Source organism: Mus pahari, chromosome 2, assembly GCF_900095145.1.
Source record: "Mus pahari chromosome 2, PAHARI_EIJ_v1.1, whole genome shotgun sequence".
Lineage (NCBI taxonomy): Eukaryota > Metazoa > Chordata > Mammalia > Rodentia > Muridae > Mus > Mus pahari.
This window is the reverse complement of record NC_034591.1, coordinates 115,701,410-115,726,357: the sequence shown is the minus strand read 5'-3', so window position 1 is coordinate 115,726,357 and position 24,948 is coordinate 115,701,410. Positions and strand designations below refer to the sequence as shown.

Below are 24,948 nucleotides of genomic sequence, written 5' to 3'. Positions count from 1 at the left end.
ACGCAGATTACAACTGTCTTGCAAGTGTTCCCGAGTAAAGGATATTTTCTGACAACCACATGGAGTTTGGCTTCTCACCTCATGAAATCAAAAGGTAGACATTTGACGTGGATAGTTTTTTGGGGAAAAAAATAAACCTCTCTGTTATCAAAGTATTATTTAAAACAAAAACTTAAATCCAAGTTTTATTTTGGCATAAATTTTATGAGAGTCCATATTAGTAAAATTTAAGGCACATTCATTTTTATTCATATTCCCTTTTCCTCCCCTCCCCCTCCATCTCTTCCTCCCCCTCCCCCTCCCCCTCTCCCTCCCTAATGAGAAAGGATTGAGTAACTCGGGTCCATGAATTTTTATTTTTGAGATTTTAGGCAGTGATTCAGCCCTCTGATTACCAGAGTTCCTGCATATGTTAGAACTGATTGAAATTTCACTGTGTTAGCCTTTTCCCTGTTGGAAAGTCTAATAAACACTGAAAGGACCATAAGACAGGCATACTCAGCATGGGGCCAGCATCATCCATGGTCCAGGGAGTGAAACTCTTGGCAGTCAGGGCACTGGGCAGCACTGCCCTGGGTCACCGTGTGTGTGTGTGTGTGTGTGTGTGTGTGTGTGTGTGTCTCGATGCCTGGTACAGATGCTATACCTGTGGGTTCTGGTCTCACATGTCTGCGCTGGCTTTTCACTCTTTGACCATCTCTTCTTTTCACACAAACGTGACACATTGTCAGTGTAAGTACATGGCATCTGTTCTGGAAAACCAGTATTCTTGCAGCCAGATGATTCTGTCCGGACCCTTACAAAAGCCTGAAGCACGCAGCGGGCCTTGCCTTGGATCCACCCACTAACATGATCTTGAAGCACTGCCCTGACTTCCTCTCTGCTTTCAAATGTATGAGTCCATGGCTCCCTCCAGACACCTGGCACAGCGTTTCCCCGTGGTGATAACCATGTGTCCGATTCTGTGGGATGATGGTGGGACGAACAGGTGGGAGAGGTGAGCGAGGCCCAGCCACCCCCTCCTACACGGGTGTCCCTCCCCACAACGAGACCCGCTGCTCCTGCATAAGCATCCTCGTAACTTGTATTTTTTTTTCATTTTTGTTTCTCCATTTCACTTACCAGTTTTCTATGTATTGTTGCAGACATCTCAACAGTGAGCATGCGCTGGACGATAGAAGCACAGCTCAATGTAGAGTACAAATGCAGGTTGTACAGCAGTTAGAGCTACAGGTAAAACCACGTTTATTTCTAATATTACTTGAGTATTCCTCATCTCCCACCTCTCTGCAGTGTTTGCATTCTCTGATGAAAACCCCACAGCCTGTTGTCCATTTGATTTTATTATTGTAACCTGTTTGTTTAATTACTATCTGGGGAAGCTCAGCTTCAGTGTAGTCTGTGGGACGTCTGTCTAGGCTCTAAGCAGCATTGTGTGAGTCGTCGCCACCCTGAGCCTCCCCTCCCTCCTGTCTCCTCTTCCGTCTTCCTTCTTTCCTCTCTCCCTCCATTTTTCAATCTCCTCATCTCTTTCTCTCCTTCCCCTCCCATCCCCTCTTTACCCCATCTCTTGTCTGTCCCACTTTCTGGTCATCTGTTGTTGCTGTATGTCCCAGAAGTTGCTAATGATGTTGAAGTGGAACTAAAGGGAGTGAGTCTGAGGGAACATGTGCAGGAGCGGGCAGAAGATGAGCGTGTGAGGTCGGGATAGGCGAGTTGAACCCACAGACGCGTGTGTTCCGAGCCATGTGGGGAGATATCAGAACATTCAGTCCCTGTTTGGCCTTGGCTCCTTGTCTCTCTCGTATCCCCGAGAGTAATTGTGTTCACTATATATTTCAGGTACATAAACACATATTAACACATGATGCATATGCTGTATGCATGTCTGCCATATCTGCAACATGGTTTTTGGAAATGCTCTGGGCTATGTTGAGTGTATTTTGTGCCTGGAGAGTAAACTTGTACAGTTTCCCTGTGTGGGAGCTGGGACATTTTAAATGTATGTTGGACTTGTAGGTAGAACTTGTGGATGCACCTCCATATTTTAACAGTAATCCCCCCCTTTTGGTGTAATTAATCGAAAATTAGTTTCTGAAAGTAAAAATTGGGTCAGAAATAGAGATTATGAAAATGTACGGTTGCAAAAGCCTGACCCCGCAAACCCCATTTATGCAACCGAGTTCCAGAACGCTTTTGAGTGGTTGATGACTCGGGACGCTTCGTCCCCCAGCCAGTCCTGTGTAGGCAAGAGGTTAGCCGGCGAGGGGAAATTAAAACAATGTTGTACATTATATTGGTACCAGCCATGGAAAAGCCTATTTTGTATGCAAGGCAGCAATGCCGAGATATATGGAGAGCCCTAGGCTAAGTACAGAAGATAATTACATTTGGAGTTTTACTGAGTTAAGTCATTTACAGCTTCAAATAGTTGCAGAGAAAAATCAGCCCAAACACACTTAAACTTTTTGTTGTGACTTTTCAGGACAGAAAGGATTTTCTTTAAAAAAAAAAAAAAAAAGCTGTCTTATATGAGAAACTACAATTCTGGTAGAATACTTTTTTCTCATGAGTTATTTTCTTGAGCTTGTTAATATTTTCCATTCAGACAGCAAATATAAACTTAACAAAAATAGTGAGATGTTTGTACAAGCTTAGAACATGTACCCTAAAACATATACCATAAAACCAGTTTTCAGAAGCATATTTAGCTTGAGCATATCTGTAGAGAAGAAAAGCAGGTAGCATTAACCCCCACTCCCCACATCTGTTTAAAAGTCAGACTTTGCAAATGTGGATCCCACCTTACGGCCTGACTTATCTATATGTTTATTGGTGGTGGTATTTTCAAAATGATATATATATGTCTCTAGATTGATTTATGCACTATGAGATTAGATTCCTATGACTGGCACAAATAAGTTGTTGGAGCTGTCACAGTTTGCCCAGGTAGGTCTTCCTGTCTGCGTGGTTGATTGTGGGCCACTGTTAGTTATCAGGGAACTGGGAATATAGCTTATCAGCCTTATCAGTCATTATACACTCTCCACAGAGAAGGGTGGGAGGATGGGCAGAGTGAGCCCATCCGTCAGCCAGGCTGTTATCTACTGGCAGCCCCTCTGATGATTTTGGGTGGGTGTGGCATAGGGCTAGAAATGGAGAAGAGGACTCTTTTCGGGTTTCACGTGCTCTGAGATGGCAGGCTTTTCAGTGGGTGGCAGGGACAGGGCTGATCAGGGCGGAGGTCAGCCAGGTGCCATGGCTACCTGGGAAGTCACCGAGTTTTGACTGAGAGTTGCTTTCATGGAGAAGAGGCACGGTGGGCACCTCGGTCCTGCAGGTCCCGTTTCTTCTTGGTTTTAGAGTATGGATGTAAGGAGCATGGTGCTTCCTAGGAGTTCACATACTGTCTACAAAGTGGTCAGGGAGAGAGACCGTCCACGAGAGGTGAAAATCACATTTCATTGTGTGTACATTGTGTTAAATACTGAGACACAGATAGGCCAAAGCCCATTCACCGATAATGTGCAATCGTTCGTCCTCCATGGAGACAGAACCTGGTAACTGCATCAGAAGCCCGATGGGCTATAAAGCTGACGACATCTACTACATGGCCATTGTAGAAGTTTGCCAAACAACCTCTGCTCAGGGGGATGAGAAATGTTCTTATATTAGTCACTTGTTGTCCTCACCCCTCCCCACCCCACCCCCCAGGGTTCCTGGCTGTCTACAGCTCTGCCTACCCCTCCATATGCCTCCTCAGCCATAACCTTCAGTTCTACATCAGTCAGGGCAGCATCCCAGCAACTCATAAGACAAGCGCTTGCCCACCTTTGATTGAGGGATACTGGCTCCTTTATTCATCTCTTTACAGAGTGCAGCCCTCTTTGGAGGCTCTGTGAAGGATGGTAATGGTTAGAAGTGGGTAAAGCTGCCTTCCTGTTTCTTGTATTCTACAAGGAAAATTGAACTATAAAATAGACGGCACGTGGGAAGCTAGACAGTGCCTCAGCAGTTAAGAGCTCTTAATGGCTCTTGCAAAGGATGGAGATTCCCAGTATCCACGTGACAGCTCACAACTGTCTGGAACTCCAGTTGCAGGGGATCTGACACGTTCCTCTAGCCTCTCGGGCACCTTTACATACACTGTGTACATAAACTCACATGCCACACACACACACACACACACACACACACACACACACACACACACATACACACACACACACACACACACATGAATTTTAAATAAAATAAATAAATCTTCCAAAACCATGAGTGAGCTGGGCTGGAGGTGCATAACCTTAATACCAGTACTCAGGAGGCAAAAGCAGCTGGATCTTCGGGAGTTCAAAGCCGCTCTGGTGTACATAGAGAGTTCCAGGCTAGCCAGAGCTAGGTTGCAATACCCTCTCTCAAATTAAAAAAACAAAACAAAACAAAACAAAAAAAGGCAAAAAAAAGCCCACCGTAAAATATCTCATGGATAACAAGCTGGACTGCCATTGACTAGCTAGTTGACCTGGGTTCTTCACAACAGCAGAAATTTACTCAAAGTAGCATTCGAGGACTAGAAAGAGACCAGCCAAAACTAGTTATTCGATCAGACAATCGAGCCGTGAATTGTTCCCATTTGACTTGTTTCTGTGGTGCTGGGGACTAAGTCTAGTCAGCTGGTCAGCTGCCTACCCATGAACTGCACCCCCAGCTTGGATTTATCATGAGAATTCACAGCTCTCCTGGGGACTAGATGAAAGAGAGCGTAGATCGCAAGCCTAGCAACATTAGTAGCTTTGGGGACACTGAGCAAATGGGCTTAAAGCTGGATTCCTTATCTGCTAGCCACTTGTATAAATTTCATTATTTCCATATTTTTTGTTGGTTTATTTTTATTTTGGTAAACGTACTACTATTTTTTTTTCTCGATTTTTTTTGTTTCAAGGGACAGGTTGTCACTGTATAGTCCAAGCTGGCCTTGAACTCATGGCAGACTGACTGCCTCAACCTCCTGAGTATTGGGATTATAAGCGTGCTCACCACACTCTGCCTGAGAACGTCCACTTTAATGTACTTAACGACAGATTGCAATACCCATAAAACCAGAGCCGTGGGGGCAGGCAGGGACCTGTAAGAATACTTGGGGGAGGCAGACTTGGACACAGACAGCTTCTCATTGCTGTTCCCTGTACACGTGATCTCCCGTTCTCAACTACAGGCTGGGGCAGCACCTAATCTAGAAGAGAGAGCCTGCACAGCACTGGTCCAAGGAATTGCTTCTTTTTGCTTAGGGCATTTCTTTCCCAGTCCAGGGAATTCCTGAACGTCTTAGTTTCTCAAAGTTAATTATAAAATTGCTAGTTATTAAGGTGTAAACTTGAGAAATATTTGTAGCGCCATGGCAGAGGACGGTTACAGTTCAAACAGTTCCAAAAAAGTGATGCTGTACTTCCGTAGCCTGCTGCCTCACTCTCCTACTTTGTGTTAGAAGAGGTAGAGGCCACTCGTTTGCCCCTATCTTACATGGGCTCACACTGGATCGTAGCATGTGGACGCGTGAGAGTTCCTATCTAAGCTAACGGATAATAAAGACTATATACCATACAGATGAGTCAAATCCAAGGAACTGAAGCTGGCAGAGGCCACTTGAGTGCTGCCCTGTGTACCTAACAGTGCCCTCGCTCCATATTGTTACCAAGAACAGAATCCTTGGGTTTCGGCTCCATCACTCTCAGCTCTCTAAAGAAGTGAACTTCTGTTAGCCTTGAGAGATAATGGCTGCAGATGTTTCCCTCCTGGAGCCATTACTGCAAGCCTCCACTCCAGTGAAATGCAGAAGCTTTGGAGACTCTCTTACCTGCACCGGACATGAGCTTCCCTATATCCATGTAGGTAAACTATGACTGGACTCACAAGGCCCATGTATCTGCCAACATATTAACTACCAAGCAAGGGAGGTGTGCATCTTTGAATATTTAATGAATGTTTTCTTAGCAGTGGAGAAAAGGGTTGGTCAATCCCATTTCCAGTTTGCCCTTGAACTGGTCTTATTGAGAGGAAAAGAGAGTCAGAATATCTTAGAGCTGGTGTTCTGTGACTTTTCGGCATTTCTTTGCTTGTTAATGCTATTTAAAAGCCAGTTAGAATGTCTTACCAATGGAGTAGATATGGGTCAACCCCAGCTATTGCTTAGGAACCAAATGTTATGAACCTTGGGAGGCCGTCTGAGAAAATGTAGACATATCATAGCAAGAGAACATGGACCACAGAAGTCATTTGGGTCAAGGACTTTTTGTTCAGGTCAGATTCTTTATTATTCCATCTGTTAAATGTTCCCTTTGGATGATATATAAAATGATATATAAAAACGTGAGATGGAATTGCTGAGGTTAAAGTTGTGGTCTTAACACGGGTCATGAAATAAACAGCTTTCCTTCCACCGTGCCTCTGCCAGGAGCGAGGGACCCAGGTACAGGAGCTAGGAAGGTATTAAAGTAAGGACAGCTTACCCCACGGAGCACAGTCAGGAGAGCCGAGAAGCACCGGATGCCTCTGGGAGGCCTTGGCACCCACCGGCTACCAGGTGTGAACTGAGTGGGCACCTTCATAGTATTTTAACGGGTGAGCCTGGCTGGTGACATGCGTTATCAGCTTGTTCAGCCTTTAAGCTGTGGATGAGAACACACACACACACAGAGAGAGAGAGAGAGAGAGAGAGACAGAGAGACAGAGAGAGACAGAGAGAGACAGAGAGAGACAGAGAGAGAGACAGAGAGAGAGACTGCAGAGGACATAATTCCACCTTTGGAGGATGAAATACTGAAAACGGCAGGCCAAAAGAAAGCCCAACAGTGCAAGCCTCCTGAGCACGTCTTCTTGAGCATGTAGACTATTTTTGTCAGAAGGCACGGCCACATTAGCCCCTTCTCATCCTCTAGAGTAGGGTATGTCTTTTGAGTTAAAAAAGAAAATGTCTGGAGATGGTGTGTTTTCGTTGTGTGCCACAGGGCTGCTCCTGGACGGGCTTCCCCTAGCTCCTCGAACTGAAAAGCAGACGAAGGCTGGGGATGTAGCTCAATCAGTGGGCTGTAGATTCACATGTACTAAGCATTGGTTCCATCCCAACACACACACACACACGCACACACACACACACACACACACACACACACACACGCACACATACACTCACACACACGCTGCAGACAGGCAAGAGGAGGACTCTTTAAAAGGGTGGGCATAGAAGAATGTGTCAGTAATTAGATTCCGTGCGGCTGTCACTACTTCCTGTGAACTGACTATACTGAAGCACTAGATGGAAACAAGCAGGGGCCCCTGCTGTATAACAGTAGGTAAGGAGGGCTAGCATGCCCCCAGTACCACAGCAGGCACTTTGGTGCCCATGCCCCAGGCAATGGCAGAGGCTATTAGCAAGGAAGATCTAGGTCAAGGCAACCACCCGAGAATGGGCCCAGATTGTATAGAGGAGACAGAGAGCCTAAGAAGACGGTTCTTTTTAAAATTTGGTCTAGCTGATCAACACCAGAGTGACCAGCCATCCCGGCCTGCCCTCCTAGGTTTAGGAGAACCTAAGATTTCCAGTTTAAAAGGCTGGGCAATCCCAAGTAAGGTAGAGCAAGCTCCCCAGTCTGCCCCTCTAGGAGGCATTATCCACTGTACTGCGTCCTGCTTGTACGGAGCTCAGAAGGGAGCTGGACATCTCTTGGCTGGCTGTTGGACTTCTCACATACAAGCCACTGTCCCTGAGGCTTTGTACCCACAGTTTATCAACCCCCCTGTTAAGGACGCTTGCCCACTTCTCCTTATTTTTGTTTGTTTTTATGTAAGGAATGGAAATCAGTCTGTGGTTGTATCTACTGGGCATGCTCATAGTAATGTTTCTCCATGGTTTCCAAGGGTAGCATTCTGTCTGTGGTGATCTTAGCCATTGTTGGCATCTGAGAGTAAAATATACTGTGTTCATTTCCCGCTAAGAATACTGAGGTTGCTTAGTGCAGTGGTTCTCAACCTCCCTGGTGCTGTGGCCATTGAATGTACTTTTCTCACATTTTTGGTGACCCTCAACTCAAAATTATTTTTGTTGCTCCTCATAGCTATAACTTTGCTACTGTTTTGAATTACAGTATATCTAATATGCAAAGGAGTTGCTACCCACAGCTTAGAACCACTGGCTTAGAACATTGTATTAATCCGCTTCAGGCAAGGGGGTTGAACCAACCTGGTTATCATTTTATTGATGGTGCTACTGCCTGTGGTATTGTCCCAGGTCCCTTCCTTTCCCCAAAGGGATCGGAGCTTACCCACCTAGCAGCCAGTTACTAGATTTAATATTTGGTCTATGATGCTCTATTTATATGTTCCTTGCCTGTCTTCGAGAGCTCCCTCCCAAGGGACCCTGCCCAGTGACTCTGGAAGCAGTGGAAAGTTTGGTAACTTGTCCACACTGGGAACTGTAAGCTGTATGGAAATGTCAGCAGAGAGAAGACTGTACAGGTTTCAGTAGCAGGGGGAAACATTAATCCTAACACAAATTAATTACAGTATGGGCTTTGCATGTGATTACCCACCATTAGCAGGGCTATTTGTAATCACACCAGCTTCCTAGACTTTAGCAAATATATTATCTGTAATGTGTCCCCCTTTGGCCCTTTCTAACCCCATTTGTGGCCATGCTCGGGACATAGCAGCGGCCCCACAGAACCTCAGAGAGTGTCGGGGACAGCAAAGGCCTAACATTACTGGTGACCTCCTGTGGCCGTGGCTTTGAGACTGGAGCCAGGGAAGGGGAGAGGGGGCGTCTGGGTTTCTCACTTGCACATCCTTCTTTGAAAACCCGAGACACTTATTTTTCATAATTTAAAATCCTGCCTAAGTCTGCAGGCATTAGGATTCCAAGACTATGACTTGAGTATTAGTATGTGTCTGCTTTAAATGTCAAGAGAGTCTTTAGTAACAACATGTGAAGAATGTTAAAATGGCGACAGAACACAATAAAAGCAGGGAAATTCTTGAGTTGGGGTGAAGTGAGGCATGGGTCACTGAACATGGTAGTTGATGGTCAAGACATCTTTACAAGTTTGTCCTGGTGGTGAATTCAGAGAGAGCGCGAGTGGCTGTGGAGCGGATGCAGGGTTACTATCGGGTCACTGAGCAGGTTGGTGGGGGAGTTGCTGTCCTTCTTCCCGGAGACTCCCGTTTAGGCTATGTGGATTTTACTTCTGCGCCCTTGTTCCATTTCGCTTTGGTCACGTGCAGCCCGGGGAACAGCGTAACTGTGTCCTTCTGCCACAGTCAGTCACAGACAGTCCGACTGTCGGGTGTGGTGGGTGACCGTACACAGAAGCTTGCTTTGGAAGCGTGATCGTCTCTGGTGAAGTCCATGCGAGAACCCAGACCCCCTTGCCCTCACTGGGGCTGTTGTGGCCCTCACACAAACCCAGGCTAACTGTTTGCTGTCTCGAGAGGTTGGTTAGCAGGTTTAAGCAAAATGTCGGAGTTTAGCAGTGGGCTCCTTGGGAACATCTCAGTCCCACCAGCTTCTCAGGCGAGGTGCCTGCTGTCACTGCCAATCCCAACTCCTTTATCAGAGTGGTGCCATAAATCAGGGTGAAGAGTGATATATGGAAGATCCTCGCCCCCCCCCCCCATTCAGGGAAGGTCCCAAGGGGGTTTGAAGATCAGGCCATCTGGATAATGTCACACCGAGCATTATAAAGCAGGTCTCTAGTTTTACTCTTGTCCTTTCTTGGCTTCATTGGCTTCACAGGTGTTCATCCTCTGTGCCTCAGTTTCCCCAAGTAAAGAACATCAATCAAGTGGGCCCAGAGCCACAGGGCTCTTTATTATTTGTTCAGGCAGACAAGTGCTCTCCCTTCTCACCGGTCCCAAATAACTGCAGTGCGTTTACATTAGGGACGCTCATTTCAGTAGAGCCCTACATTTCACTAATAAGAACTGCTAGGGTGCCCTTACAGAGTCCTCTCAAGAGCAGACAGGAGGCCTTGGGATGGTGAAGGAACCGCAGACTCCGCGCCCTTCTCTCCGGCATGCAGCATATGGTGGCTCTCATGCCTGGGTTTTGTCTCTGCAGACACTGAGCGGAGCACCATAATTTGGCATTGATGAGTGGTGTTTGAGTAGTGTATGAGTTCTGAGCATCCACAACTTTGTCTCTCTGAAAAACCCAGTCTGAGGCTTGGTTAATAGAAGAGGGTGTGACTGTCATCCAATAGAGAATAATCATTTGCCCAGGACAGAGAGGCCCCTAGATAAGTCTGTCAGCCTTAGACCCCCATCTTCCCACACTTCCTGCCCTTATTCTCGTCTTTAAGACATGGGCCTTCTCTCCCCACCCAGACTCCCAGCTGACTCCATTACATCCCATTGTGTGGATCCTGATTCCAAAGATATACCCAGCCAGTGTAGACTAGACTGATTTAATTTCTCCTTTAAAAAAAAAAAATTGCAGCAGGTATTTTTAACCTCCATGAAGCATTCATTAGCAGCACCGAGGTTGCTCTGTGCGGAACTCATGCTCAGAACAGCCCTGCGAGTTCAGAGATGAGGATTCCATATTTAGAAGAAAAAAATGAAATGCTCCGAAGGATTACAGACTGTGCTCTGAGGCTAGAATTTGAACACAGCACAGTAGGAGAGTGCATCCGTTATCTGCTTCCCCTCTGCTGCCTTTCAAGAACCCACCTCCCCCCTCAGGAGCGCCCCCTAAGGAGACCCACGCTCCTGCTTGTGTGCCTCCGAAGAGAAGAGGCAGTAATACCAAGGGTATGCTCCCACTGTAACACTCGGTATTCTCACATCACCGAAGGAGAAGATCCAGGGAATGTGGATGGCTTGGAGGAGTTCGGGGGATGTGATCCTAGCTCAGTCACTTAACTTCAGGGTGTGGATGAGGCTTGTGTCCACATTGTAGTTGGTCCTGTGTCCTGGAAGGTCAGACTTGGTGGATACCGAGAGGATGGCGCCCGTGCTTGGCCTTTAGATTTTTCCTCTTTCCACACTACATACTCCTTGTAATTGCTACATCGAAGATGTTTACCCCCAAATTAAGTCACAATTAATATTCAGCAGACTCTTCCGTAAATACCACCTCTCACCCTTTAATTTGTGTTGTTCAACGTACTTACTTCAGGGTTTGAGAAAGAGTGGCATGCATGATGCGTGACTTAATTCCTTTCTGCCCCATCATAGTTTTCAAAACAAACTTAAAAAATAAAATAAAGCAAAAGACACTGACTGCAGAAGAGTATTTTAGTTTTAGTGTGTCTCCAGAAAAAAAAACCCACGAAACAAACAAACAAAAACACTTTAGGGCACTTAATGTAAAAAAAAAAAAAAAAAGAATAACCATAGAAAAATGCTATTCCCCACACTTTAATTGTTTTGTCTGCGCCACTCTGAAAACCCAAATTCCTTTGGCATTATGTGTTTAGAGACTTAGTTTGGCAGTTCAATAATGCACCAAGGAACAGAGGGTGAGTAGCATAATGTAGATCCTAATATGGCAGCACTTTCATTTCCTGTTTGTTGAAAGATAAATGCTAACACTATAAAGAGGCCCCCCCTTTCCTCCTCATTTATTCCTTCCCAAACCACAAGGGAATAAAAAGAAATAAAAACTCAAATGCGATATGGCTGTTGACTGAGCCAGCCTGTAGGGGTGACGTAGAGACATGTTTTCTTCTGCCATTGCGTCCCCACCCGGCTTCTCTGCTTTCCCCTGACTCCTGAGCCCCTACTTCCCATATCCCCACCACCAGAAATAAATCAGTTAAAAGTGTGAAGTGGATTTAATTTGGGCATAATTTTAAGGCTTAAATAATAATAATAACCCGGGCTTTCTAAAGATTTAAAGTCAACTCTGAGATATTAAAGGAGTAAGTTCCTTACCTTGTTCTAAGGCTTTGTTTTTGACACACTATAAAACTTTTGAAGATGCACACATGTATGTAGAACTTCTCCTCCCCTTCCTATGTCTGCATTGTCCTTTAATGCTACATCTGTTTCCTCAGCTTCACTTTCTTTTTTTTTTTTTTGGAGGCCATATTCCTCCCCACTACCTAAGAGACATCATTGGAGGTCCTTGCCCCAGCTTTCTTGTGATGTAACAAAGTTATCACTGTATCAGATTGGTCCAAAGCCAGCATAAAGGTTCTAGCACCTAATGAATAGTGAATGTCTGCTCTGCCCATCCAGTTTGAAATATCTATGACATCAGAAGATAACTTTTTTATGAAGTAAAGATACTGGGATTATTAAAGAAGCATCTAGTGGGGTACTTGATGTTGAAACCTGAAACAGGAAACTTATTGCTCACCTAAAAATGGGAACCCCTCTTCAGTTCTGGTATCCCTGCTCCTCCCAGCAAGACAGACTCAGCTAACTTTCCACAAGTGTATCCAGGTATCCATGAGTTTGTCCACAACCACAACAGATGAATTTATGAGTGTGAGCTAGCTGCTCATCTTGCCATGGCCTCGTCATGATTCAGCTTGGCTAATGGGCATGATTCATGCTTGCCTTTGAGCTGTCCGTGTTCCCCAGGACTCCTTGGTGCCAGCAGGTCTAGAGCGTGCCAGTTAAAGTCTAATACACCGTGTGTTGGGAAATCTCACGTCAACACCTCCGGTTACTTGGACTTTGGCAGGGGTCCTATAGGTTTCAGATGATGAAGCAATAAAAATGATGTGCTGTGGTGCAGTAGTAAGTTGGGATATTCATAGTTTGGGGTGTTCAAAGGAGTCACGCATCTGTATTTGATGACATAACAAAGCCTTTTCTTCCCATCAGCTTGCAAAAGACAAAGAGCGCCTGCAAGCCATGATGACCCACCTGCATGTGAAGTCTACAGAACCCAAAGCTGCCCCTCAGCCCGTAAGTACTGTCCCCACCAGGGGGAACGGCCTGGTGGCATTCCTTCTCTGCCTCCCACCTCAAGGACTGCAGGAATACCTCCTAGGGCAGAAGTGGATGCCAAAGCCCTTCCCCCACTTAACTCTTTTGGCCTTTCATGGGGGAAGACCAGCAGCAGGAAGCTAGGCAGAGACTGGGGCAACACAGACATGATCGGTTTGAGGAGTCTCCTGGGCAAAACTTCTGCCTTGGACTCCATTCTTCAACATGAGCTGACATCAGCGCTGGTATCACTCACGTACATTGCTGAACATCTCCTAGTAGCTTTAGCTGATTATTCAAAACGGAGGCCATGCCTTGGCTCCTGATTTTAAGATTTGTAAAATTTAAAGGTACGCTGACTTTATTTGATTTTGCAGGGAGTTCCTGTGTGAAAATTAATTGAGCGTTGACAATCTATAGTTAGTAGCAGCAATTTTAATCAACATGCAATGATGCAGCATAATGGCAAAGTATTGGTTTATCTGTTTTGACTGATTTTTTTTTCTATAAATAAAGCAAACACACACCCCTATATGTATGATGCACGGTGATAGAAATAAAACGGAGTCAGACTATTAACCCAGTAAATATGGTAGCCTGCCAAGATGCAGTTGGCAGACAGAATTAATGTCTGAAGCAGAACACATTACTGAGATACAGGACATAAAATCATTAAACACTCCATGCGTCCGTTTTTACTGGGGAAGAGTCTTAGCTACCATGTATTCCACAGTAAATGGCGGCAGGACCAGATGACTAAGTTACCAAAAAAGGTGGGGGGTGGGGCGACGCATTCGGAGCTGTCCCCACCTGTCCATTCTTTTCAGCTGAGCAAGCTGCCCCGAGTGCTGGTCTGAAATGATTTGTCTGACTTCTAGAAGAGTCATGACCATTGGCAAAGGGGAGTGATTGTCTTGGACCTCTCTGGAAATCCTCAAGGGCTTTAGTGAAGTGCTCCCCTAGGATGAAGAGGCTGCCTGCATCTTCATTCATGCCTAGCATCAGGGAGAGCATGAGGTTGTCCCTATCTTCCTTCATGAATTAACGACATCAATGATAGAGTCATGATTGAATGTAGCACTCGAGTAATAGGCCTGTTTGAGATCAAGGCCGAGAAGGAATCCACATAGAAAGATGGAACTACAGAGTCCCTTGGGATCCTCAGCGGGTAATGGATCTTGGACTAGCTAGGAACACCCTTTATGTAAGCCCACACAGGCACAAGAGGACCCTTGATGATCTCTCTCCCTGTGGACCGGCTAAGTAGCCAGTAAACAAGAGAGAAGCAGCTGGGGGTGAGGGAATGAACAGGGAAGGAAGGTTTGTCTTGATTAGGATTGAAAAAAATGTTTTACATTCTAGAAAATTATAACTTTGGTGGGGACCTCCTACTAAATTTATTTTTAACTGCTCTATTGAAAATTCTCTACCACTAGTCAACATTATCTCTTAGTAGCTCAGCACAGTATTTCTTTATTAAAAGAAATAGGCACGAATATTTTTGACTGAAAAATTAATAGCTTTTGAATTCATACACAGCAGGTTTTCTTTTGCAAAGAAGTCCAATATCGCTGCACAGCACTTCTATAACCATTTATTTAGAGTCTAAGTCAAACCTTTGACAGCTAGAGCGCTGCTACAAGCCAGCATAAAGAACTCCAAGATGTAAACCAACAATAGGCCGTCTGTGTGAGGTTTGCCATTGTCAAATACATAGATTGTTTGGATTAGTTTATGTAAATGTACTGTTGTATTACCCTTTGGAAAAAAAATCACATTTGTGTATGAAAAGTGGTTCTCCTCACAGGCAGCATTATAAATTCCTTATCCTTTAACTTACATGTAAGAAGTAAAAATTGGTGCCTGACACGTAGATATTGTGTGACACTCTGTTGTCGGAGTGAACCTGCCTCCTTTTCATTTATTGGAAAATAGAAAATTTTATTATAGATACCATCTTAGAAATCAGGAATTATTAAAATATGTATAGGTGAGGCATTGGAAAATTAATTATAAAAGATAGACGTGTAATGTTTTGCATAAATTTTCACTTCCTTGCCAAAAGAAAAGAAAAGAAAGGAAAAAAAAAGGCCCATGCATATTTCAGACCCCGTGATGCTTTCAACTGTAGGGACTGGGAGCTATCTGGTGACTGATCCTAACATTCAAAATATTCCCTACAGCCCGTAATTAATTTATTCCTCCCTAAATAATGGAATGGCTGGTGAGCGTTTGAATGAGTATCATTCTGGAATCTATGGTTTGAAAGAAATAGTCTCCAAGTTTCACATCTAACTATAGATGGGGACTTCCACGTTACATCCTCGCCAGCGAGCTTATGAAGCTGTTTCTCTTTCCATTCCTCTTTAAAAGGGAACTTGGTGTTTATTTTAAAAGGTACTCACTAAGTGATAGAGTGCTTTGCTGCAAATGTGGCCCTTCAATAAAAGTGCCATTTGGGTGGCAAGAGTCTCTCTTGTATCCAGTGGCCCACACTGTCCCCAGTTCATCCCCTCCAAGAGCTGCCAACACGTTCTCAGATGGTTCTTACGTCAGCCCAGAGGTGCATTTTCTGGATCCCAGCAAGGGGCGTGTCTTCAGATGTGGATAGTTAGAGGATGTGTACATGCCCAAGGGTATGGATGGGGCTTTGAGCTTAACCCACAAGGAGCTGGAAGCATATGGCCAATGGGAACAGTATCCCAGGCCTTGGGTCCTTGGGCAGCATGTCTTTTGACGGCCATTGCACCTCTTCCCTCAGAATTGGAACTCCTGAATTTAGAAATCAATTCTTTCTGTCAAGAGATAGTTACTTGGCCACCATAACAGACTGAGCATGCTCAAATGAGAAAGACCTAACTTGCCAGGGAGGTGTTGGGAGTCTTGTGGACAAGCTACCAAATAAGTGTATGCATGTCTCTGTACATATGTACATACATACTCATACACACGTAGACTGTTTACTGTATAGAGAATGCTGTATGTGACTAGGAACAGTGACCTGGGGAAATGACATGTCATCTGAAACCTCGAAGCTGAGTTGGACTCCCTGGAAGGAAAGCGGTCAACTTCCCAGCTCTTGCCTCTGGTGAGGAGTGGGGACACAGATCTCTGTAGGAGGCTGGGAGTGGAAGAGGGACATGTTCAGTGAGGGTCAGCGGAGAGGAGTGGAAGGAGTAACCGTCTCAGAAGTCCACTGCCATTTCAGCCAGGCCCCGCTTAGCTAGAATCTAGCAAGTTCTAGAGCGCCCAGAGAGAAAAGGCTGTTGTCGACATGTGTTTACAGAAGCCACATTTGTTGTCATCTAAGATTTAAAAGTTCTGCTGTTTCCCACGGAAAGAGAAGCAACAGCAAGGGGAAGAAAATAGCCTGCAATTCCTTTGTTCCAAAACCTACTTCCATTCCCAGGGCAAGCGGCTCACTGTCTATACTTAACTCCATGAAGGATTGGCTGAGATTGAGCTGGAGGTGGGGGTGGGGGAGAGGTAGGGGTGGACGGAACTCAGCACAGACGGACAAAAGGAAACATGCTAGGCCTTCATTAAGGGGCTGATGACTTCACAGAGACATTTGGCCGGGCTGTTTGATAGGAGTGTGCAGTAGAAATTCCACTTCATAACACGGGGAGCAACTTCAGGGTTTTTTTTTGGGGGGGGTGGTCCTGCACTTGTGAGAACTACTCCCCATGCCTGGAGAAACAACATTCTTTGAGATTTGGTGGGCAAGTAACTACAGCACTGGTAGAAGAAACGTATAACACACTTTTGGAGTGAAATGCAGCTGGAGATTTTCCCCTTTGTACATTCCCCTCTAGACTCTAACTATCCAATTAGGACTGTTTTGAAATAGCTTTTAGCTCCTATCAAATCAGAGTGCTCTCTCTACCCCCCCCCCTTAAAAAAAAAAAAGCCCATGAACTTCAAGGGGTAGGTGATCAGGTGTGGGCTGCAGGAGCCTTGGAGCAGTAATGGCAGCCTGTCTGTCAGAAAGAGGAACTCTCACATGCAGCACACAAAAGCTGTTTTATAGACTGGTTTTGTTAAGTCCCCTTCCTCACCTCAGGTTTGTTGTCCCTGTCCCTGCCAGAAATGCCACCCTCTGAGTCTGTAGAATAAGCCACTCTCCCATCAGGGCACAGAGTCCTCTCCAAAGGCCTCTGCTCTGCCACCCACTGCCCTGCCCTCTGTCCCTGGAGTCTGAACTTGGTGATTCATGCCTACAAAGGCAGCTTGCAGTCTCTGAACATTGCAGGTGGGGGCAGGACCTGAGCCTCTCTGGCCCATCCAGCCAACAGCAGAGAAACCAGTTATGCAAGCTCACAGTCCCTTCTGTGCCCGCAGTCCCTTCTGTGCCGCTGGCCCTCTGGCGTTTTTGTTTTGTTTTTTTTTTTTTTTGGTTTCAGGTTTTTCTTTTGTTCTCAGAATCTGTTTTCATGAGAAGCAAGAGCACAAACAAAAACAAAACAAAACAAAAAGTTCTTGTGGGAATACTCCCTAGCAAGTCCGTTTCTGTCTCGGGGGTTCACACCAGCGGTTTGTTTGTTTATTATTTTTTAAAATGTGAGTGACTCACTGTCCTTACACGGGAGGAAAATGTGCTGCAGAACAACTAAAGATTGATTTTTGTTTTTAAAAAGAACAAAGTAACATTGGGCTGCTGGTAGTTGGGATAGTTTCAGTGGTAGAAGCTTCCAAGAAAGTCCTTCGGTAACTAAACTAAGGTAGAAAGGCTTGATAGCACAGTTGTTTGTATTTTTGCTTACAATCTAAAAGCCTTCAGCAACTTTAAGTGACATAAGAATTTAGCTCCTGGCCAGAGTTTGAAAGAGATTATCTTTGCTGAAATCATCCCCTCCGTGGCAACTTGCCATGGAGAAAAATATCTGCGTTACTAGCTTTTCTAAACATAGCAACCTCTTCTTAAATAGAAAATGAGCACAATGAGAAAAAATGGGCTTTCCATCAGGGAAAGAAACCCTCCCAGCCCAATGCCTTCCTGCTCCATGCCCTGGGGGGGTGGGGGGGAGGGATCTCTTCTAAAACCTTACTTATACTTAGAAACATAAACCATCGAGGCTTCCCTTATTGACGACTGTATAGAGATTTAATAATTTACAATTAAGATATATATATATTTCAAGGTAACAGGAAAAAAAAACCCACCCCAAACTGTTCCCAATGATTTGATCTTTTATCTGTGCATGTGTGGGCATGCAGGGATGTGTATCAGAGGTCAGTGCCCCATGTGTTCTTCAATCATTTCTCCACCTTATTTTTTGAGACACAATCTCTCACTAAGCCTGGAGGGCCTGTTCAGCTAGGCTGTCTTGCTAGAAAGCCCCGAGAGGCCAGGGCTGGCATTATGGGGCACGGACCATCATTCCCAAAATGCCGTCTTCCTCCTTAGGCAAGCTCTTTCCTGACGGAGTCATTCGCCGCAGCACCCTGGTTTGCTCTTCTAGACTTGTGGTAGGGCTCGTGATTATTCTGTTTTCAATGTTGTTGGTAGAGTCCTTCTTGGTAAGAACAGGCTTTAGGTGAACACAGTATTTTTTCTTTTAATCTTCCTTGGTAGCCCCCCTACTCAGCCTTTTCTCCCCGAGATCGAAACACGCATACACACGTGCGCGCGCGCACACACACACACACACACACACACACACACACACACACACGTGATGGCCAGACAGCTGCCAGGGTTGTGTCTCATTAACATATTGGTCCGGACTTCTGATGGTCTTGAATGGCAAAGCTCCCTGTTTGGAGTTCCCAGTTTTTTTGTTCTTCCCTCACAGGCTATAGTCATGTTTAATTTAGAATCCAGGCTCCTTTGGCAAATTAGCAATTAGAACAATTTTGTGGGAATATGTATATGTGTCATTAGTTTTTCTGCAAATTAATAGCAAGGGCAGAGGTCAGGCAGAAATTTTCCACTTGACTGAAGCTCTTCCATTGAGACTTGGCACTTGGGTTTGGAATGGCCACAGCTGTTCCCAGACACCCTTTCCTCTAGGAACTGTCTTTTAATTAGTTTACCTCATAGCCATCATTACAAATATTACTGTCTCCCCTCCCTGAAATAAAATTACTGTTTCTACAAAATATTCCAGCGACATTGTGCACCACTGCACATTCATGGTGGGGTCAGTCGAATGCACCATTTAAATCATTAGATCACCTCCGTCCGCTTCTCCTAATTAGAGTCCTTACAATACATTTTTATCTGGTAATTAGCTGAGATTGGCTGCTTCCTCTGTGGCTTATTAGAGACAGCCCAGCAGTGGGTGTGAATCACGGTGTCATTTGTCAAGCCTGGTAAACCTCTCTTCAGGCTCAGTGTTTATTTCCAGTTCCTACCTACATTCAAAAGCATCCAGAAAATTGAGCCTGCATTGCTGTCTTCCAGTCTCGTGCCAGCACTGGAAGGATCTGTTTTTTCATTGTTGCTGTCAAGGGCAGAACTGGTCCAAGTATTATTAAACCCCACAGGAAAGCTGCAAGAGTCACATTCTTTGCACACCTAATGGCATGTCTCTGTGTGTGGGTTCACCAGTTCTTCTCGGATCTTTGAGCATTCAGAACGATGGGTTCGTACCTGCTGAATGGTTCCATAGGACTTGCCGAACATCCTTACAGAGCTGGTAGGGGGCAATGGGATAATGTCCTTAGGCTAGTAGGCCAAACATCCTTACAGAGCTGGTAGGGGGCAATGGGATAATGTCCTTAGGCTAGTAGGAGAAGCCGGGATCTAGGGTGAGACCCCAGAGAAGCTGCCTGGGTCTTATGCCTACTTTTGACAGTAAGCGCTTCAAGGACAGCAGCTCTGTGGTTTAGTTCTGCTTCCAAGCCTGTAGAAGTTCTTGGTAATATTTATTGAGTGTCATTCATAAGCATAGATAAAAGCTGTTCTCGGGATCTTTTCCAGAAGCAAGCATAACTGAGAGGTAGAGATGTTTATAGCATTCGTTTAGACATTAACTGGGCATAAGTAGCGGGTGCAGAGGCTGTAGGACCATACAAGAACGTGGATCGACTTTGAGTCTGAGTCAAGAGATGGCCGCGCTTCTCATTCAGGCTTTGTAAACCATGAGTAGTTTGTAGGATGGTGTGAATGAAATGAAACCTCTCAGAGCAGGTGTTTAGAGTATGTATTTTTATGAACGGTATCTGTGGCTTTCCAAAGTCTCTGCATGTTCTGGCTTTTCAGCGTCCGAAGGATCAAACCTGTGTATTTAGGATCTTTCTACACTAATTTCCTGACCCTCCCAACTTCAGCTGATGCTAAATAATACAGTGGCCAGACTTGAGCACTTGTTAAGGCCTGAGGGGAAAAGGGGGTCAGCCTTTGCTCTTCTCGTTGGCATCTTGCTCTGCCCTGTCCCTGGCCTCTACTCTGAACTATCAGCACTTGGTTTGCAAATGTGTGTGACGCTCAGCTCTCTAGCACCATTGGGAGGGCAGATTACCACACTGCCCCTGCTTGTTGAAGGTCAGCAAGAATATGCCCCAGCTTGCTGTTCTTGGACACTGGGGGCTGGCGGTGTACGGAGTCAGTATTTCAAACTGAACACGGAAAATCAGAGCTGAATGCTCTCAGCCCACCATTTAGCACCAAATCTGGGCTTTTCTGTTAATGTTCCTTTCATGACATCGGGACTCTTCCTTTCTCTTCCTTTGGAACTTACTGCACGGGGGGGTAGTGTCTTGCATTCCAGCTGTGTGAATTTAAATTGAGTCTTTCCAGCACAGTGGAGCAAAGAACTCACTTTTAATACCATCCACAAATAATACTTGTGCTTAATCTGATGGTGGCCAAATAGACATTATGGCAACTGACTTGAAATGTGGCATGATAAAATGTTGGCCAAGTGACGGCGTACTTTGGGTTTGGGGGAGGCCCTCTAAGTACTTGGTGCCTCTATATAAACATGATGAAAACCACTAGGTTCTTCTGCATTGTCAAACTCCAGGTGCTTTTCTCCTCCCAGTCAGCTTTAGAGAAGAATCTTTCTTTCCAGTAGTGTGAGAATGCTATGGAAGAATGCAGTAGACCAGAAGGAAAGAAGGCGTCCATTAGTCCTGCTCCACCCTGCCTCAGAGGCTCTTTGCTTCCATAGCTGGGCTGTGTCAATCTTTTAAGCAACCAAATGTTACCACTTTATAAAAGTTCATGTCTATCTCCTCAGTCAGGGCCACTGTTGAGCCAGAGCCACAGGTCCCATCATGCATAGCCCCATGGTACCTTCAGTTCCACAGTGGACTTAAGTCCCGTAATTTCTTGCTGGTCCCTGTAGTGGCTCAGAGCCCTGTGTAGCCTCTTAGTAAACCCATTGCAATTTTAAGGTTAAAACAAAAAGTCAGGCAACACAGCTTTCCGGTTGTGGCAGTGTGCTCCTGAGAGTTACACTGGACAAACCAGGTTTTCACCCCTGTAGCTCACTCAGCTGGCGTTTCTTCAGATCCTCACCCTTGCTGCTGGGCAAAGGGGAACCCCTTTCATGGAAAGTGTGTCCCGTGTAAACATACCAGTTTGGAGAGGTAACCCTCGCCAGGTGCCCACCAGTCTTTCCTCTGGGTCAAGAGAGGTTTTCACGGTTGCTCGGGTTTCTGTGGTTTCTTTTTGGTTTGTGCCTTTTGTTTTGCCTTTCTCAAGTCCTTCTAACCCATATCCTTCTCCTCACAGCTGAATCTGGTATCAAGTGTCACCCTCTCCAAGTCTGCCTCAGAGGCTTCTCCACAGAGCTTACCTCATACTCCAACAACCCCCACCGCCCCCCTGACTCCCGTCACCCAAGGCCCCTCCGTCATCACCACCACCAGCATGCACACGGTGGGACCTATCCGCAGGCGGTACTCAGACAAATACAACGTGCCCATTTCTTCAGGTAGCTACTCTCTGTCTTTGCCTGGGGCAGCATGGGGAAACAGCAGTTCCTGTCGATGAGCCCCCTTTTAAAAAGCGATCATTAATAGGACAATGATTCTCATTTAGCAGATATTGCGCAGAACCAAGAATTTTATAAGAACGCGGAAGTTAGACCACCATTTACATATGCATCTTTAATCAGGCAGGTAAGTAAATAACATGGACCATGAAATGCTATCAAAAGGTATACGTGGGTATATTATATTGATGAAGTAGATTGAAAACCACTTAGTATGCAAGCATGCTAAAACCTTTTCTATAAGGTTTTTAAAAACTGCAATATATAACATAATTGCTTTTGATTAAGTATTACAATACGATGTGATTATTAGGGAATTCATTTCACACAACAGTGAGAATGAGGCTGTTTAAAGATGGCAAGTCAATTATCACAAAGCTTCAGTAATCTCTGATCCCTGGAATTAATCTGAGCTCTAAATAATTACTGAGCTTTAATCAGCGAGCGAAATGTTTTGCATTTCTCTTTGATTCTGCTTTATGAATGACTAATAAATTAATATTTCTGTACGGAAACAGAAATAAAAACTCCAAACAATTAGATAATTCCATTTCGAGTTTTGCTACTGAACTGCTTAAATACAACCATTAATCTTCGATCATTTTGTGAAACCTGTCTAAGGAGTTTGCTCCAAATTCCAGCTTTGGTTCCGGTTTGGTTTGGTTTTCATTTTCTACATTTTCATGAACACTGTCCAATGTCCCTGCCTATTGGATGATGAATTACTTTCTTTGGATTCTTTTTTTGCCTCATAGGCCATTCTCGAATCTCCAGAAAAGCAGCTAACACTAAACGAAATCTATAACTGGTTCACGCGAATGTTTGCTTACTTCCGACGCAATGCAGCCACGTGGAAGGTAAGCTTTGCAGTCTTGAATTTTGACCTTTATAGAAGAGAGGATCTTCTGGAGAAAAATCCAGTTACTGGGCAACGAGAGAATTCCCCTTGCACTGGGGAATGTGACTAGGAGAAGTGTTTTAATGTGGTTGAAGTGTTCAGATGGAAGAGCCACTCCAGCCCCAGCCCCTGCAAGAGAAGTGTATCTGGATTTGCTGGAGAATTCTGTGTAGGGGAAGGAGGTGACATTGTGACCCTTAACTCTGAGATTGGCCCTGTTGCTTACACAAACCACGGGTAACCCAACAGTCATTTTCAGGGGTGTTAACTAGGAACCAAGCTGAATGAGATCCTTCAGTGGTTAGATCAAAGCTCAACCCCACAAGTAGAGGAAGCTGTGTAATCCGTGTACTCACACGGCAAAAAGGCTGATTTCTGCAGAATGCAAGGTGTCAATTTTAAGAATGTGTTCATGGTTACCCTGAGGGGAAAAGGTAGTTTCAGAATTATGTAATGTAATATGACACCATTTGCCATAGAGGAGGTCAGCTGCCATAGCTCCGCTAGACAACCCCTAAACTCTTGGAGTCCCTTCTAAATTTCATAGGCATTTACTCTGTGTTTCATTAAGCCTTCCTGGTTAGGCATGGTGGTGCATGCCAGTCATCCCAGCATTTGAGAAGTGGGGAGATTTTTGAGTACAAGGCCAGGCTAGGCTACACAGATAGCCTTCACAACTTTTTCTCAGCTTCCTAGTTTGAATTTTTTACACAATGCCTATACACAATGATCTACTTAGTATACCGTCTAGCATTTAAGATTTGTTCTTATCCATGGTTTCAGTACAACAGGTGTTTTATAGGATTCGACTTCCTGAGTTTAATAGGAAGAAACATGTTTTTTTTTTTTTTCTCCTCGCATTCTATAAGAAAATTAATATAGGCACAGAATTAATTCATTAGCCACATGGGGGCTGACATGAAGTTATATTGCAGATCTTAGCTTCTTTCCAGTCCTGCCCCAGGAGAGAAAATACAACTGTTCTTTAGCTACCAATCTTTTAAAAGTTTAGGAAGTAGAAGAAGCATAAAGAAGACATTTTCTTCAAATTGCTTTTCATAAATACCAAATGACCACATTTCAAAATAATTACCAGCTGCGGATATGAATTTCAACTCACATCTCCCTTTTCCAGCTTTGCAAAGTGAAGGCAGGAATGTCACTAACACAAACAGTCCCCTATGAAGTACTCAGGGACTTGTCAATACAGATAGTTTTTCTATGTGTGTCCTTACTGGGATAGTGATCCAAAAGACAACACGGAATGGTGTCACTTGCGGATCCTTTTTCTTTTAAAAACTCTTGATTTTTAGTTGCTTTCTGTTTTAATATACAGAGCCCTCTAAAACATTCTGTGATCAGCAATAGCCCCTGGAGTCTTTGGATTTTTGTTCATTTTGATACCTAGGTAAAATTTCCAACAGTGATTGATGCTGCCTTGTTCCCCAGCCGTCTCCCTCACGTGTGCACATGTGCTCTCTTGATTTTGAAAGGGAAGTAGCTACATTTGCTCCTGTTTCCTCCACTATCATGGAGGAGATAATTCCCTGTGCAATATAAAGAAGAAATTGTTTCCTTGAAAGCTAGGTTAATTTTATAGGTGTTGAGTTTTGTTTTCAAGTAACCCATCAGAAAGCTTTTCCATCAAGGAATAGCCTCTATCAGTCATGTCAGGATCATGAGTCTGCTTCCAGCTGTACTCAGTCTCCTGGGGGCTCACTCTGTGGAGTCCACTGGTGAGCAGATGATAATAGAGGTAATAAAGATGTGCCCTGTTATCCTCTAAGTAGTGTATCACAAAGAAGACTAACTTTTAGGCAACCCGATTAGTCGCCAATGATCAGTTCCCAGAAATCTGAAAGACCTCTGAGAATTTCAACATTTGTCACCAAGAAAGCAAATTACTGTGGAAGAAGAGTGTAGCTTGTCTGAACAATACAATGCTGGGATTAAGTGAGGGCTTATGTAAGGTGCCAAAATCTAAGAGTATGTGTCGACCGAGCCACTTAACTCTGTATGAAAAAAACAAAGAAAAACCAAAAAACAAACCTGCCACTGCCCACTTGTAATAGTCTCAAATCCATCACCCAGTTGCTCAGCCAGGCAAGACGAGTATATCCAGTTTGGTTATCCAGTCAGGGTTGCGGGTTGCCTGAAAATAGGAGACATTTCACA

The 24,948-nt window shown here is 44.7% G+C and overlaps 1 protein-coding gene across 17 annotated transcripts in view; it reads left to right on the top strand.

The window, feature by feature from the left end:
- Positions 1-24,948, top strand: part of Foxp1 (forkhead box P1) — a 591,308-nt gene that overhangs the window by 553,866 nt on the left and 12,494 nt on the right. For 13 of the 17 annotated variants that reach the window (XM_029535523.1, XM_021188969.2, XM_029535511.1 and 10 more), the window contains 5 exons: positions 1,146-1,233; positions 12,826-12,909; positions 21,614-21,815; positions 21,923-22,002; positions 22,631-22,732. In XM_029535523.1, the coding sequence (XP_029391383.1) occupies positions 1,146-1,233; positions 12,826-12,909; positions 21,614-21,815; positions 21,923-22,002; positions 22,631-22,732 (556 nt within the window). The remainder of the gene's footprint in view (positions 1-1,145; positions 1,234-12,825; positions 12,910-21,613; positions 21,816-21,922; positions 22,003-22,630; positions 22,733-24,948) is intronic. The other 4 variants (XM_029535519.1, XM_029535518.1, XM_029535517.1 and 1 more) reach the window with 1 other exon arrangement.